The following is a 17,169-nucleotide window of genomic DNA, read 5'->3' as shown; positions in this document are numbered from 1 at the left end:
GGCTCGTTAGAATCACGTTGTTTGTTGACGTTCTGGTGGGTGAAGATGGCGGCCCGCTGGAGCAGTGAGAATGTGGTGGTGGAGTTTCGAGACGCGCAGGTAAACACAGTCACTACAGATAAAGACATGCATTAGTTGCGTTAGAAAATTATTTTTCACAAGCATTAGACCAATTAGCACAGCTGCCATGTCAATACTATTAAGCTTTGAACAGTGAATGACGGATTTTGTTTATTAAGGTGTATTATCCTTCCGCAAGCACCGTGGTGAACACTACTTTCAGTTATAACTAAAATTATAATAAACCTGTTGTCAAAAATAAAAACTTGTAAATAACTTGGGATATCTGTGGTTCAGTTTAATGCTTTATATATAATTTAAATGGCTTCAAAAAGCATTTGGACACTTAAGTTACACTTAAAATGTCTCTACGTCACTGTATTACATCATATAAACTATCAAACCATGTGTGATTTATTTTAGAAAAGATAGCATAAGTGCAATTTATGTGTAGCTTGAAACATGTTCTCCTGTTATGTTTATAACTGTGACATAACAGTGCAGTTATACTCGACAGTGCAATGGAATGCAATCAGTTTAGAAGGATAAAAAGAAAAGTATAAAGTATTTATTTGTTTATTTCTGTTTTCAGGCCACTGCAATGTCAGTGGACTGTCTCGGCCAGCACGCTGTTCTCTCTGGGTTTGTACAGCCTCGGTTAATGCAACTTCTTCATGTGAAATTATGCACCATCTGTAGCTTAAGTTTAACAATTGCATCCCATTTCATAACTGATTTTAATTTTGTAAATGTCTTTCTGCATGCATAATTATACCACAGTCTATTTACTCTTTCACTTGTGAATGCTTTGAACAGGAGACGATTCTTGTATGTTGTAAATTTGGAGGCGCCGTCTGAAGCCCCACGCAAAATTAGCCGCCAGAGCAAATGGGATGTCGGGACAGTCCAGTGGAATCCGCACAAAACCGAGGCCCATTTATTTGCAGCATCTGTACGTAAAGAAGATATTATCTCATGCTGATTCGTGTCACATTCATGGTTTCGCTTGTTTACAGAATAACAATTTACGATAAGTTTCCATTAGTTAACTACATTACTTTACTAGAAGTAACAATGAAAATATTTCTAAAGCTTTTATCAATCTGACTTAGTGGTAATAAGGTAAGGGTTATCCTTATTCTATTAATTTTCTATATTGTCATTGTACATTTTGTCATCTCCGCAGAGTAATCAGCGTGTCGACCTGTACGTTTGGCGTGATGGATCCGGTGAACAACATACGTCTTTGCAAGGCCACACACGTGTTATAAGGTAACAAGGATGACGTCAAGCTGAAATTCTGCTTATGAAATCTGATGATGATCCAAAAATGACTAGAAAATGCTTAAGCAAATAAAGTTTAGATCTTCAGATTCACGCCACATTTATATTATACCATCGCTTTTACTTCTAAACAGCTAAATTGTACACAATTAAACGTCTAAATTATGAGTCTCTGTAAAGCTCCTTTTGTGTTACAAAGTGTATTGTGGAAAGCATTACATAAATGATTTGGCTTGAATCAATCTGAATTGAGAATGTAAATAATATATTCTAAAATCACGAATAATTGTGATTATAATAAATAACTTTTCAGACTGTTTTATTGTTTCAGTGATTTGGACTGGTCATGGTTTGAACCGGAGTTTCTTGTCACGAGTTCTGTCGACACATACATCTACATATGGGACACAAGGTGAGCGTGGACAAAGAGTGTACGATAAAGGAGATTTTTTTTTATTTCACAATGTTTTACGCCTTTGTTTTTCATAATTTCCAGGGACACTCGAAAGCCAACCGTGGCTCTGTCTGCCGTGGGTTAGTGCTAAAAGCAGATTTAACTAATATAACTAATATAATCAACTAATATAATTTATTTGATCTACAACATCTGCCCTTTAATTTATTTTATCATGTTTCTTCTGTATAATAGCTGGCGCCTCTCAGGTGAAATGGAACAAACGGAATCACTATTGTTTAGCATCAAGTCATGATGGTGATGTCAGAATCTGGGACAAGAGGGTGACTATTTAACTTGCTGCATTATGATTATATAATCATCACTGGTATCGATTATCAATTAATCAACCTTTGTTTGCCTGTTAATCTATATGCTCACCGTTCTGTGCTTCAGAAGCCCAACACTGCTGTGGAATATGTAGCCGCCCACCTGTCAAAGATTCATGGTCTGGACTGGCACCCTGATAACGAGTACATCCTGGCTACTTCCAGTCAGGACAACTCTGTTCGGGTGAGTATAATCTCAATTATTGATTGTATTGTTCATATTCTATTATTTTGCTGCAGTTGAACTTATATCTGATTCTGTGTCTGTATTGATTTACTCCAAAAGTTCTGGGACTACAGACAACCCCGGAAGTACCTTGATATCTTGTCATGTCAGGTGCCTGTGTGGAAGGCCAGATACACGGTACAGTTAGAAATATTATTTAAATGTTTAGTTTAAGTATATATATATATATATATATATATATATATATATATATATATATATATATATATACACATACAGTACAGACCAAAAGTTTGGACACAACTTCTCGTTCAAAGAGTTTTCTTTATTTTCATGTCTATGAAAATTGTAGAGTCACACTGAAGGCATCAAAACTATGAATTAACACATGTGGAATTATATACAAAACAAAAAAGTGTGAAACAACTGAAAATATGTCATATGCCTCTACTTTACTGTCTTCTGCTGTTCATATTACTTCTTATTCTGGTACTAAGTTGTCTAAATTCTGTACAATAGACTCATATTGTCTTTTAGCAGAGGTTTCAAAAATAAAAGCAGCCACTTCTTTACTAGATCCCATACCATTTGGTCTGTTTAAATCATGTTTTGCATCTTTGTGTCCCTTTGTTCTGAGCATTATAAATGACTCTCTGTGTACCGGGGTTGTACCAACAGCGTTTAAAACCGCTGCAATTACCCCAGTGCCTAAAAAGTCAAATATTGACTATGAGAACTTCACTAATTTCCGTCCCATATCTAATCTCCCTTTTTTTGCTAAAATTTTGGAACGAGTGGTTGCTTCTCAGTTGATTTCTCATTTAACTCAGAACAATCTCTTTGAACCTCTGCAATCAGGCTTTCGTAAATTACATAGTACAGAAACAGCTCTGGTTAGGGTCACCAATGACCTGTTAATCGCCTCAGATTCTGGCTGTCTTTCAGTTTTAATCCTACTTGATCTCAGTGCCGCTTTTGACACTGTTGATCACTCAATTTTAATGACTCGTCTTGAAACAGTTTTTGGGGTTTCAAATAGTGCTCTTAATTGGTTTAAGTCCTACCTTTTTGATCGGAAGCAGTTCGTTGCCATGGGTGGATTTAGATCTGAGGTTAATGTTGTGCAGTCTGGTGTCCCACAGGGGTCAATTTTGGGCCCTCTTCTTTTTAATATTTATGTCTATCCTCTTGGCCAGCTTTTGAGATCTCTTGGTCTAAAATTCCACTTCTATGCAGATGATACCCAGATCTATATTCATTTTAGACCTAATGAAATTGTGCCTGTTAATTTTCTTTCTGAGTGTATTTCTAGGATGAAGGAATGGATGACGGATAATTTTCTTTGTCTTAACAGTGAAAAGACTGAGATTATGCTTGTTGGTTCACCCTACCATCTACGCAAATCAGAGCCGGTTGTTCTAACTCTTGATGGCTCAAATGTGGAGTTTCAAACAAAATTGAGGAATCTAGGAGTAATTTTTGATGCCAATCTAACGTTTGAGCCACATGTTCTGAATACTGTTAAAATTTCATTCTTCCATCTTAGAAATATTGCCAGATTGCGTCCAATGCTATCGTTTACTGTTGCTGAGAGATTGATAAACACTTTTGTGTTTTCCCGTATTGATTACTGTAATGCCTTGTTAGCTGGCGTGTCAAAAGCTACCTTAAACAGAATGCAGGTTTTACAAAATTCAGCTGCCAGAATCCTTACTAGAACTAATATACATAATCATATTACTCCCGTTTTGGAGTCTTTGCACTGGCTTCCCATTAGGTTTAGGGTGGACTTCAAAATTTTGATGCTCACTTACAAGGCACTGCATGGTTTAGCACCTCAATACTTGACCGAGCTTTTAACTCCATATACTCCAAAACGTGATCTTCGTTCTTCGGAATCTGGTCTTTTAACTGTTCCTTCAACTCGTTTAAAATCAATGGGAGACAGGGCTTTTTCTTCATTAGCTCCAAAACTTTGGAATTCTCTACCGATTGAGATTAGGCAAGCTAAATCTTTTGGTATTTTCAAATCACAGCTTAAAACTCATTTTTTTAGGTTTGCTTTTAATTGATCTATTGTCTTTTATGTTTATTTTACAGTGTATTATGTCTATTTGTGTGCCGTATTTTCTTTCTTCTTTGTTGTTTTAATTGTTTCTGTACAGCGCTTTGAGATGTACATTTAAAGGCGCTATAGAAAATAAAGGTTATTATTATTATTATATATTGTAGGCTCTTCAAAGTAGCCACCTTTTGCTTTGATTACTGCTTTGCACACTCTTGGCATTCTCTTGATGAGCTTCAAGAGGTAGTCACCTGAAATGGTCTTCCAACAGTCTTGAAGGAGTTCCCCGAGAGATGCTTAGCACTTGTTGGCCCTTTTGCCTTCTGTCTGCGGTCCAGCTCACCCCTAAACCATCTCGATTGGGTTCAGGTCCGGTGACTGTGGAGGCCAGGTCATCTGGCGCAGCACCCCATCACTCTTCTTCTTGGTCAAATAGCCCTTGATGCCTTCAGTGTGACTCTACAATTTTCATAGTCATGAAAATAAAGAAAACTCTTTGAATGAGAAAGTGTGTCCAAACTTTTGGTCTGTACTGTATATGTATGTATATGTCTCTCTGTGTGTGTGTGTGTGTGTGTGTGTGTGTGTGTGTGTCATGTAGTTGCACTACCAGTTTTATATTTTATTATGTTTTTGAAAGATATCACTTTACGTCTGCATTTGTTTGATCAAAGATACAGTAACACTGCAAAATATTACAATTTAAAATAGATGTTTTCTATTTGAATATATTTTAAAATGTAATTCATTCCCGTGATATAAAGCTGAATTTTCAGCATCATAACTCCAGTCTTCAGTGTCACATGATTCTTCAGAAATCATTTGAAAATGCTGACTGGTTGCTCAAGAAACATTTCGTTTTCTCAATGTTGAAAACAGTTGTGCCGCTTAATATTTTTGTGGAAACACTGATTAACATTAATAATAATAAAAACCATTATTAATAATTAAGCGCCAATCATCAAATCAGCATATTAGAATGATTTCTGAAGGATCGTGTGACACTGAAGCATGAGAGCTTTATTGCAAAAATGGTTCCCCTTATACTTGCATCATTGAAATGTTGTGTATAATGCCAGTAAACATGAATTGGCATATTATAAAGTACTCACTGTATCCTCATCCTTGTCTTCTGTTCAGCCTTTCTCTAACGGCCTGGTTACAGTGATGGTTCCTCAGCTCCGGCGAGAGAACAGCCTCCTCTTGTGGAGCACGCTGGAGCTGAACAGTCCTGTTCACGCTTTCGTGGGCCACGACGACGTTGTACTTGAGTTTCAGTGGAGGCCGCAGAAAGAAGGTGAAAGGAGCAGCCAGCAGATGGTGATAATTCTGTGAATGAGTGCTTTATTTTGAAGAAACACAACCCATTCTGTATTTTAGGTTCCAAAGACTGCCAGCTGGTCACATGGTCCAGAGATCAAACCCTGAGGATATGGAGAGTAGATCCTCAACTTCAGAAGGTGATGCTCATGAGCTCAGTCCTTTCAGTTCAGCTGGTGACTTTATGTTTGAGACTGATGGGCTCGTGTGATCTGTAGCTGTGCTGTGCCAATGACATCGTGGACGCGTTGATGGAGGGCTTGACTCTCACCACAGAGACGGAGAAAACACTGCGCTCCCAAGACTCTGAACCTCCGCTCAGCCCTGGATTCACAGCCAACTCGCAAGGTGAAAAAAAAGGGAAGAGTTTGATGCATTGTTGTTCAGTCATTCATTTAATTATTTTGTCTCAACTCATAATTGCTGAAGACAGAGCTGTGTGCACTATGTGTCTTATCAGTTCTATTATATTTATTTAAATATATCACATTTTATTAATGTGTGTCGTGTGGCTAAATAGAATATAAGAGAATAGAATAAACAAATAGAATTCAATAAATTAATTACAAATAAATCTGCACAGGAAGTAGATTGGAATTGGTGGATTTTTATGAAATATATACATATATATATATATAAAAAATTCATTTTTTTTATTTATTTAAATCAGTAAATTAGAATGATGTCTGGAGGATCATGTGACACTGAAGACTGGAGTAATGATGCTGGAAATACAGCTTTGATCACAGGAATAAATGACATTCACAAAATATAAATTAAAATAGAACACTGTTCTTTTAATTGTAATCATATTTAACAATATCACTTGAACTTGAACATATATAGTAATTTGTGGATCTGAATTTGGTAGATTTTTAACTGATATTAAAAATTTATTTTGAATAAAAAATAATGCATTGAATATTTTATAATTATTAATGGTTATTAGATCCATTTGTTTATGCATTGAATATTCGTTCTTCATTCATGGTGATGTGAAAAAGTGGATGTTCCAGTCGGATCCTAGTTTGAATGAATGTAAGTGACTGTCTGTTCACAGATCAGTTTGACGGCCCTCAGTCTGGCCTGTCGTCCAGTGGGAAGAACGATGTACCAGGTTTGCCTCAGACCCTGCAGCAAGAATTTTCTCTAGTCAACTTACAGATTCGTAACGTCAATGTAGAGGTCAGTCACTCTGACTGCTGAAAACGGTCTGTTATGTGAAGTGTCATGTTGCAGAATTCTAATAAATGGGATGCATTTCTAACAGTTAAACATAAATAAGACCGTGGCGTTATTGTGCTTGTAGATGGATGCCGTCAACCGCAGCTGCATTGTGTCGGCCGACTGCGGAGCCAATTGTGTCCGTCTCGTGGTGAAGTTTCCTGCCCAGTATCCCAACAATGCAGCTCCATCTTTCCAATTCGTCTCTCCGACGAACATCTCGTCTTCCACGAAGACTAAGATACAGAAGGTTGAAACTCTAACACACTTATCACGCTTGCCTTGAGACTTGGTCAAAGTCTGTCATGTTGAAGCAGCCTCGTCTCTTTTGTAGATCCTGACAGATACGTCGCTTCAGAAGGTGAAGAGAAACCAGAACTGCTTAGAGCCATGTGTTCGACAGCTGGTGTCTTGCTTAGAGTCAGATGGAGTCATGGTGAGTTAGCTTCACTTTTGTACAAACACATTTATGATTAGGTTCCATGATGAGTTTTTAACTCACTGTCTGCTCTTGGATGTCCAGGAGGACAGTACGAACCCTTATGTGCTCACCAATCCGGTGACTCCTGCACTTCCTGCTTTCCCTCGAGTAAGCAACACTTACGGCTCGTACCAGGACTCCAACATCCCCTTCCCACGCACCTCAGGGGCACGCTTCTGTGGGACAGGTGGGCTGGGATATGACCGTTTTCTTCCATCTATGCATAATAATTATATGCCTGTTTGTTTGCCAGCATGCATGAAGTAAACATTTTTTTTTCTGTCTGTAATTTAAAATATGTAAAATTTATAAATATACTACTGGTCACAAGTTTGGGATTAATACATTTTTGACGTCTTTTAAAGAAGTCTCTTGTGTTCACCAAGGCTGTGTTTATTTGATCAAAGATGCAGTAAAACAAGAATAATGTGAAATGTTATTACAATTTAATGAACAGTGTTCAGTTTTAATGTTTTAAAATGTAATTTATTATGATTTATAATGTTACAAAACATTATTAAGCAGCAAAAATGGTTTCATTAGAATGATTTCAGAAGGCTGGAGCAATGATGCTGAAAATTCAGCTTTGCATCACAGGAATGATTAATATTTTAATATTTGGAAACATATTAAAAAAAGAATAATGTTCTTAATTTTTATATTAGTTTATTTTATAACCTTGTTATTGATCAGATAAATGCAGCCAAGATGAGCGTATTTACGAGACTTAAAATAATCATAATTATTCCAAACTTTTGTTTTTAAATTAAAATCCAACACATAAATCTCAACTTAATTTGCTTATTAGGTTCCTTGGTTTATTTCACACGGCCCATAACTATGCATCGTACAGTCCCTCCGACTGAACCTACTCCCAGGTGAATATTCAATCCAGTTTGCATGTTTTATCAGAAACACAGAATGATCTGCTTTATTATTATTATTTGAATACAATGAAAGACAGTTTAGCACGTGTCATAAGATGTGTGTGTGTGCAGGTCACTGTCAGCTCTCTCAGCGTATCACAGCGGCGGGATGACACCCATGAAAATGCGAACAGAGTCTCAGACCACCCTGAGGTTGTACAGCGGGAGCCCAACACGCACAGACAAAGACCAAGTGTCCATATCATCTTTTTACTACAAAGAGCGGGTGAGACTCGTCACACAGGATTATTCTTGATGTTTTTGGGAAATGAAATGGCCTGTCTGCAGAAATGGTTATAGTTGATTTCTTAAATGGGTTTGACTTTTATAACATGTTTCTCTACATTTAGTTCTGTTCTGAGTTGTTATTCTTGCCTTTCACCTCCCTCCCACTCATCCACCCACTCACTCATTCCACCGGTTTTCACATTTTCATTATCACTGTTGTTCTCTGTGCTGTCTTTCTCCTGTTGAGTTTTGGTGGCATGTGTCCCTCACTCATATTGCTGTGGTCTGTTTTATCCAATCAGAAGCCCCCTCTGTCTGCTCCCCGCCGCTGGTCTGTGCAGACTATTCATGACTGTCCGGTATTGACCCCTGACCCTCCCTCACACTTATTCTGTCTCTCTCATCGACTTGCTCTAATGCCAAATGTTCTGTTGCTTGTTATTTGCTGTCATACGTTTCTTGTATGGCACATCACAGCTCTACATTTTGCCCTTCATTTTCTGCTTTGAAAAAAAAATCATTACTAATTTAGCAGTTGTTTACAGATCATTGAAATGAAATCGCATGAATATGATGCTGTATGTAACACTGAAACCAATCAGTTTGTCACCACAAAAAAAAGTCAATAAGAGATAATACAATTTTGTGTGTGTATATAATCAATAAATAAATATATGCATAAATAAATTATTTTAGTACTTGGTCACATTAAAGTTTAGTTAAATATATGGCTGGTACTGAATATTTTAATAATTTTAGACCCTAATGATATTTCAAATTATGCTTTAACTTCTGTCAATCTTAACAGCTTTTTAACATTTATTAAAATAATTCATGTTTTTTTGTGCATTTAACAAATATGAAGCATTTAGAAAAATGTATAAAAAATTTTTTTAAATCGATTTAGTAAATGATTATGTTAATTGTTATGATAACATTACATGCATAATAATTATATATATATATATATATATATATATATATATATATATATATATATATATATATATATATATATATGATTTATAATTATATTCTCGAAAGGGTTTTTCTTATATTGACAACCGTAGGATTTATTTAGGATATGATTTATTGATTTATTTTGATCAGAAAGTGACTGATCCTGTTGGTTATTCTTATTGCGGTGTTCAGAAATCCCGCCGCTGGAAAGGCAAGCGAGAGGGAGGAGACTACAGCAGCAGACCCATCAAACTGGCTGGAAAAGTCATCATCCAGGAAATCTCACGTCTGCTTCCTGTGCACAAAGCCCTCGGGGAAACCTATGTGTATGTTGTGTTTCTTAGATAGAAATGCATTCCAGGTCATGTTCAGATGCTATTGTTCTTGTTAGTAACAGCAATAACTTACAGCATCAGCTTTTGTTCAGATTTCATCTTGATCCTCAGCATCTTTTTGTTTGTCTTCACCTTAGGCTAGATGTTAATGACACACAGGACACGTGTCAGAAGAATGGGGCGGCGGCCTTAGCAGTGGGCCGCAGGGATTTAGCAAAGGTATGTGATATCAGTCAAATGTTTGAAATAATTACGATTTTTGTAACGTTTGCTCCAGAATAACCACAAAATATAGACTTTTTAGAAAGTATAAGAACAGGATTTAAACATTATATGTGTTAAATGAAAGCAGTGTGATCAAATCCCCTACATATACTGTACTACCATCTGGGGTTGGTAGGATTTTTTATATTTTTGTGAAGAAAAAGTGTCTGAAGCTTACAGATGTTGCATTTTTATATATATATATATATATTTAAATTTAGCAATATTGTATTATATTTCAAAATAACTTTTTTTCTATTTGAATATATTTTAAAATGTAATGTATTCCTGTGATCAAAGCTTTATTTTCAGCATAATTACAGTCTTCAGTGTCACATGATCCTTCAGAAATCATTCTAATGTGCTGATTTGCTGCTCAAGAAACATTTCTGATTATTATCAATGCTGAAATCAGTTGTGTTGCTTAATAACTTTAAAAAAAACTGGTAAGTTTGGAGTTTTAAAGAAATTAATACTTTTAGGAAGCAAGGGTGCTTTAAATATCAGTAAAGATATTGTCAAACAATATATATATATTTTTTTCAAATAAATGCTGTTGCTTCAAAATTTCTATGCATCCAAGAATCCTGAAAAAAAAAAATGGTTTCTACAAATATTTTGAATGGCAAAAAAAATCAGTTTTCAACATTGATGATAATAATTAAAAAATTCAGCTTTGGATCACAGGAATAAATTACATTTCAAAATATATATTTAAATATAAAACGGTTATTGTAAATTGCACAGCATATTTCACAGTATTACATATTTTACTGTATCTTTAATCAAATACATGCAGCCTTGGTGAGCATAATAGACTTCTTTCAAAAACATGAATAACTCTTGATTATTTCGACCTGTAGTTTATGAGTTAGCATGATTTCTGTACCAGCCATTATTACAGCTTGTTCCATTTCTCCATGATCTGTCTGTAGGTATGGGCGCTCGCCTCGGCAGCCACCAATCTTGACCTCAGTCCCGATCCTGACCCTGATGCTGGAACTCCCTGGGCCAAGCATCCGTTTGGGCGACACCTGCTGGAGACATTGTGAGTTGCAGCTCGTAAACTGGTGACAACAGCAAATGTGCGTTCATTTGTGAAGGTGTCTTTGTTTTCACATGATCTGTGACTTTCTCTCTGTCCTCCACAGGCTTGAACACTACAGTCAGATGAGTGATGTTCAGAGTCTGGCCATGTTGTGTAGTGTGTTCAGAGGTCATGGCAGCCCTCAGGAATATTTCACTCTTTACGGACATCAGCAACCTCGAGCGGCGAACTTCATGCCCCACCACTCCCGCTACGTATGTCTGTAAACCTCATTTATCAATGCTTGAATTCTGTAGGAATTTCAGTTAAAATTAGGATCAGTGTATTGCTTTCCTAACTGTGTGGGAAATCTTCGTGTATTGTTTTCAGCTTAATATCTGTGTTTATCTGTTTCTTTTGTGTTATTAATGCTCCTTTAGCCCAGTTTCACCTCGAGTTCTGTCACATCTGGATCGTGTTCAAGTACCTCGGAATCTGCAAATATTCCGTGGAACATGGGTGAGAGATCATGAGTTTGCTCAAAGATTACATTTCAGTGCTAAGTGTTCATGAAAGAAGCAAAGTTTACATTACCTGTAGCTCTGTCACACCCTTTATTTTTTTTCCCCTGTCTGGCTTTGTGTCACAAGCTGTATGTTTGACTATTCAGAGTTTCCTGTTGATTGTTTTAATGGTTATTGATTGATATAATATTTGGACATTTATGCAATTAGCAGACGCTTTTATCCAAAGCTACTTATAGTGCATTTTTTTTACCAGTATGTGTGTTCCCTGGGAATTGAACCCACAACCTTTTGCGCTGCTAATGCAGTGCTCTACCACTGAGCCACAGGAACAGTCTAACATTACGTTTTTCATAATAATGAAGATAATGACAATAATAAAGGTCATAATAATAATTGTTATTGTATTATTTATATATAGTCATAATATATATATATATATATATATATATATATATATATATATATGGCATGTGATTAATAGTAAATAATATAAATGAGTTCATATAACATTTCAGATTATGATATTATTATTATTATTACTATTATTATTATTATTATAATTATGTAAGCAAAAAAAACTATAGTAGGATTAGTATCATTATTGTTATATATTAAAAATATTATTAGTGGTATTTGTAATATAATAAACATGTTTATATTAATATTAATATTATTATTTATAAATAAAACAACAAATATAATAATTATTAGTAACTATATACTAATTATTATATAATAATGGTAACAATAATCTGTAAACTATTATTACTATATATTTATTTACTACCTATGAATGACATTCACATTGTTTTCAGAATTAATGACTATATTAATAGCCAAACTGTTACACATTCATATTAATCACACAATATATAATGATGTTTTATATCAAATCCACCAATTCCAGATCCCAGTTGTTCATGTTTGTTTTTCCCTTACAGTTGCATGTGTTCTTTTTTTAATTAATTCAGATGAAGTGTACCGAAATGATTCCACATCATGACAAAAGGTTTGATTTATGACTCGTAATAGAACTGTTAGAGCAAACATCTCCAAGCTTGTCATCTTTCAGGTGGACGTGAGTCAGAACACGCTCCTCCCTGGGGAGAATCATCTCCGGATGACTATCGCTACCCAAACCAGATATACAGCGACCCCCGAGAACGAGAAAAAGAACAACACGACATGAACAAACGGTGAATGTCCCGTTCAACCAGTGATCACATTAACACTGCACTCCTAAACTCTAATGAGTTCCTTCTGATCCACAGATTACTGGACCCCTCCAACTCCTGGCAATTCGACGACTTCAAGAAGTGTTATGGTGAGATCCTGCACCGATGGGGCATGAAGGACAAGAGGGCAGAGGTGCTCAAATTTGTCTCCTGCCCTCCAGAGCCACACAAAGGCATCGGTAAGTTAAAGAAACAGGGTTCCAGACACCTGTCAGACCGCCGCAGGAAATGATTTCATCTCATTACTCCGTTTGTTAAATCAAGCAAAAGTAGTGTTTAGTGTCCTGCACTTATAAGAGAGTGTAGAAGTAGACATGTGCATCCTGTATTGTTGTTAAAGCACTTGTGTGACGGTTTCAACGGCAACAACATAAACAAACGTTACTGTGCATGCGCGCTTTTTTGGACCTAACTTAACTTCCGGTAGACTTCCAAATAGAATCAATAACAACAGCCAAGTCCCTCTAGAGTAGATATTTTTTAATAACAAATAAAATATGTTTGCTGCGTGGATCAGGCGGACTTAATGAAAATGCTAATTCATTCTTTGCCAGCAGGAGATGTTTTAAAGCATAGACATAAAGGGCGAGAAATAGAGGTTTCCCCAGTAACAGCTGTAAACAAAGCAGAGCTGGTACGCTCACACGCTGCTTTATCAGGCATATAACACGCAAGTCTTCCTTCAGAAATACAGCGATATAAAAACACCTGTGCCTCGTTTTGATATTTATAAATGTAAGGAATTATTATTATTAAACGTGCAGTACATAACGTTACTCATGTTCATTCAACAAAGCCTTTTTGAAAATCGATCAGTTTTAAAATTGTGGTGAGTCTCCAAAAATAAATAAATGTATGGGAAACACATCCCGCAGCACAACCACCTGAGCCCAACTTCAGTCTACTCATCACCTTGACTTTAACTGCGTTTGTAGAAGGCACTGCAGCCAGACCGATATACACAACACAGACCGGAAGTTAACTTAGGTCCAGGCGCGTGCGCCCGATGAAACCGTCTATATATGAGATGTAAAGTTGTTGGTGGAACTAGGGTTCTAGACCGTTCTATAAAAGCTTCTGGTTATTTTTTAAGTGAAAATTCCTGAAAGTGTGTATGTATATATATATATAAATATATATATATATATATATATATATATACCTAAACAGTAACAAGAAAAATATTGTTTTAATTTTTATTATTATTATTTGGTGTGTAAATAATACAGTTAATAAGCTAATTATTAGACTAATATTGTTATTGATAAATAATAATGATAATAATAATAATAATTATTATTATTGTTATTATTATACTCATTTATTACTATTAATATTATTATTATTATTATTAATAATAATAATAATGATATTATAGTTTAATAATTATGACAGTGTTTAATAATTGGTGTTTCATTTCTAATAGTTAATTTAATTATTATGCCGGTAAGCACAAAAATATGAAGCACAACTATTTTCAACATTGATAATAATTGGTGTGTAATTTAATAAAATGTTCAGATATAACTTAATATTATTATTAATTATATTGTTATTATACGTATTATTTACTTTATTTAATTAATAAGAAATTATGTAATTGTTATTTTATTAATTATAATTATTAATATAATAATCGTATTTAAATTTAGGTAATAATTGTTCTTTATTATTTGTAATATTTATATACATTTTTAAGATGGCTTGGAAAAAAATATTTAACTGTTTTCAATAGATAATAAAAAGTAATGTTTCTTGGGCAGCAAATCATGTAACGCATAAAATACTTTCTAAACTGTATATTTAACATTTATTCTGGTGTAGGCTTCCAATGTCTTTTTGATTAAGGAATGAGTTCAAACTAATTTCTGTGATAATGGATAAGAATTCCTTTGTGGAGTAAAGCATCGCCTCACATTTCTGGAATGTCGGTCAATATTTAACTCCTGAACAGAATGTTTAACACTCACATGTATGAGTCTGCATCGTGTCTTTGCTCTCATACACAGAGTTTGGCGTTTACTGCTGTCACTGTCGCAGTCAGGCCCGCGGCACCCAGTGCGCCGTCTGCAAGCGCTTCACCTTCCAGTGCGCCATCTGTCACGTGGCCGTACGCGGCTCTTCTAACTTCTGCCTGAGCTGTGGCCACGGAGGACACACCAGTCACATGATGGACTGGTTTCGCTCACAAGAGGTCTGTCCCACCGGCTGCGGGTGCCACTGCCTCCTACAAAGCACTTTCTGAACATTACAAACAACAGAAACTTCAAGATATGCCTCAAAACTCTCAGTACTGTAGCAGCTCCTCGCTGGAGAGATGTTGAGGAACACCAGCGTCATTGAGGATGGACGAACCGCTGTTCAAGTGTAGAGTTATATTCTAACGAGGAGCTGTCATTATATCAACCTTATAATAGGTCAAACCAGCCTAGTTAGTAAGTGACTTTTTTTTTACAGTGCTGTTTTTTGCACTTTTATACTTGTTGATTTGATTAGAGCATGTATTTGCTCTATAAGGTGCCATGGAAATTGATATGTGAAAGGGAAAAGTTGCTGACTTTTATGGTTATGAAACAAAAAATATTTTTTCATATTTACGCATTGATTGCTCTTTTCAGTTGAAGAGAAGCTTTACAAAGTTTTGTTTCCCTTCAGAAGACAATTGTTGTATGCTTTGAAGGATTAACATGTACTATATGCGTGCCATAAAATATTAATAAATTGGACAATACTGTGATTATTGCTTCATACACCACTTGATTTGTTCTATTATTGGAAACATTTCTTGAACTTAAATTTTGCTCATAACCGTGTATTAACTGTCAACACTACCTCGTAAATAAATTACACATTACATTTTTAAACAACGAATAAAGCTAGTAAGATTGTAACAAACTTATTTAATATGAATTTCTGTACCTATTATTGTCAACAGCATTGTTAGAATAGCTTCTTATTGTGTTTTTCATTATATTAATCCACATTTCTGTAAAACCCAATAGTCAAATGACACTAACGAGAGAAGGTATTCATCCAAAAGGAGTTTTCCTTTGGGTTTAAGGATTTTCTTCTTTCTTTAGTTGTCAAGCATGTCTTAAAAGGTAAGGACCTGTGTTTGTATTCTTGAAAGGCACTTCTGAATGTTTTTTGCTAATGCAAGAACACTCTCATCATTATTCCCTTCATTCAGCACAGAGGAGACGTTTTCTATAATGCGGTCTTGTGTTTCTTCTTCATGCTAGCTCTTATTGATGTCAGCTTGTTTATTGTGTGTATTGAGGAACAGCAATATTAAACATCAGGAAGGACAAAGCATTAAGATAATACAGTTATTTAGACGTGCATATCGGATGGGAATAGACTATATGAACTTTTGCAATTATTTGGAAACTGTTCAATATTTTCACAGTATTTTCCATTATGTATGTTAGAGTTTCAGACTGGATTCATAATATCATCCACTTATAATGTTTATTTGCAAATGAATAAACCCAGAACATTTGCAAGTGTAATCATGTATAAAAGCAAAGCTGGAATGTCACATTTCTGTGCAGAGAGAGGGAAAGACACTAAAATGGATTTTCTCAAACAGTGTAAATATTGAACATATGTACAAGATGCATTGATAATAATATAAATGCAAAACCGTAATGAGCAGGCCTAAATCACAAACTACAAAAAAAAAAAGAATTATGCCAAGGAAAGAAAAAAAAACTTTTATTTAATCTTTTTTTATCTCCCATTTAAACTTTTATTATCTCCCATAAACCAGAGGAAGTGTTTTGAAAAGCCATTAGAATTTTTTTTTTTCTTGTTTCTTTTTCATGCAATTTCAAATATTAATGTTGGTTATCTGAAATCAGCATTTCGAAGAATAGAATATAATTGAATTGACACATTTATATCAGTAAAACGTTTCTAAATTCACTGACTCAACCTTAATATTTAATGTTACTTTTTATTATTAATTTTCACATTATATTATATTATTATAGAACAAATAAATACATTTTAGACAAATAAAACATGAAGACTTAAAGGTTATAATACAGACCAAATTATTATATCTAACGGCACAAACAGCTCACAGAATGTTATGATTCACATGATTTCAGTGGTGAAATTTGAGCAATTTTTTTATGGAGATTAGATATGATCATATCTCTCTCATCAAGTTTTCTGAAGCGGTCTCCAAAAATTACTAATCCCACTATGACGAAGGCCTTACTGATGAATATTAATTTAGTCTTGCAGGCATTGCGT

At 35.1% G+C, this 17,169-nt stretch overlaps 2 protein-coding genes across 3 annotated transcripts in view; one reads left to right on the top strand and one right to left on the bottom strand.

Moving 5' to 3' along the window:
* Positions 1 to 17,169, bottom strand: part of nip7 (NIP7 nucleolar pre-rRNA processing protein) — a 127,045-nt gene that overhangs the window by 17,696 nt on the left and 92,180 nt on the right. The window lies entirely within an intron of this gene.
* Positions 11 to 15,656, top strand: LOC132156354 (GATOR complex protein WDR59-like). Of its 2 annotated transcripts, XM_059565327.1 has the most exons (27): positions 11 to 99; positions 653 to 702; positions 877 to 1,012; positions 1,247 to 1,332; positions 1,676 to 1,756; positions 1,841 to 1,878; positions 1,994 to 2,082; positions 2,195 to 2,311; positions 2,414 to 2,491; positions 5,520 to 5,676; positions 5,760 to 5,839; positions 5,918 to 6,047; positions 6,760 to 6,884; positions 7,009 to 7,173; positions 7,258 to 7,359; positions 7,447 to 7,591; positions 8,213 to 8,282; positions 8,403 to 8,556; positions 8,861 to 8,917; positions 9,711 to 9,844; positions 9,991 to 10,072; positions 11,053 to 11,165; positions 11,269 to 11,419; positions 11,585 to 11,663; positions 12,744 to 12,867; positions 12,943 to 13,085; positions 14,916 to 15,656. In XM_059565327.1, exons 1-27 carry the CDS (start codon positions 46 to 48, stop codon positions 15,149 to 15,151), a joined length of 2,976 nt encoding a protein of 991 aa, XP_059421310.1. In that variant the 5' UTR covers positions 11 to 45; the 3' UTR covers positions 15,152 to 15,656. The 2 variants fall into 2 exon arrangements, with proteins under 2 accessions (XP_059421310.1, XP_059421311.1); XM_059565328.1 differs by lacking the exon at positions 8,861 to 8,917.

Source organism: Carassius carassius, chromosome 13, assembly GCF_963082965.1.
Source record: "Carassius carassius chromosome 13, fCarCar2.1, whole genome shotgun sequence".
Lineage (NCBI taxonomy): Eukaryota > Metazoa > Chordata > Actinopteri > Cypriniformes > Cyprinidae > Carassius > Carassius carassius.
The sequence above is the reverse complement of the archived record's forward strand: the minus strand, read 5'-3'. Positions and strand labels throughout refer to the sequence as shown.

Bases quoted from the DNA above. Each gene is read 5' to 3' on its own strand.
- LOC132156354 (XM_059565327.1), top strand. From the start codon at position 46: ATGGCGGCCCGCTGGAGCAGTGAGAATGTGGTGGTGGAGTTTCGAGAC. The intron at 6,048-6,759 runs GTGAAAAAAAAG...GTCTGTTCACAG, and splicing joins ATTCACAGCCAACTCGCAAG to ATCAGTTTGACGGCCCTCAG. The intron at 13,086-14,915 runs GTAAGTTAAAGA...TCTCATACACAG, and splicing joins AGAGCCACACAAAGGCATCG to AGTTTGGCGTTTACTGCTGT.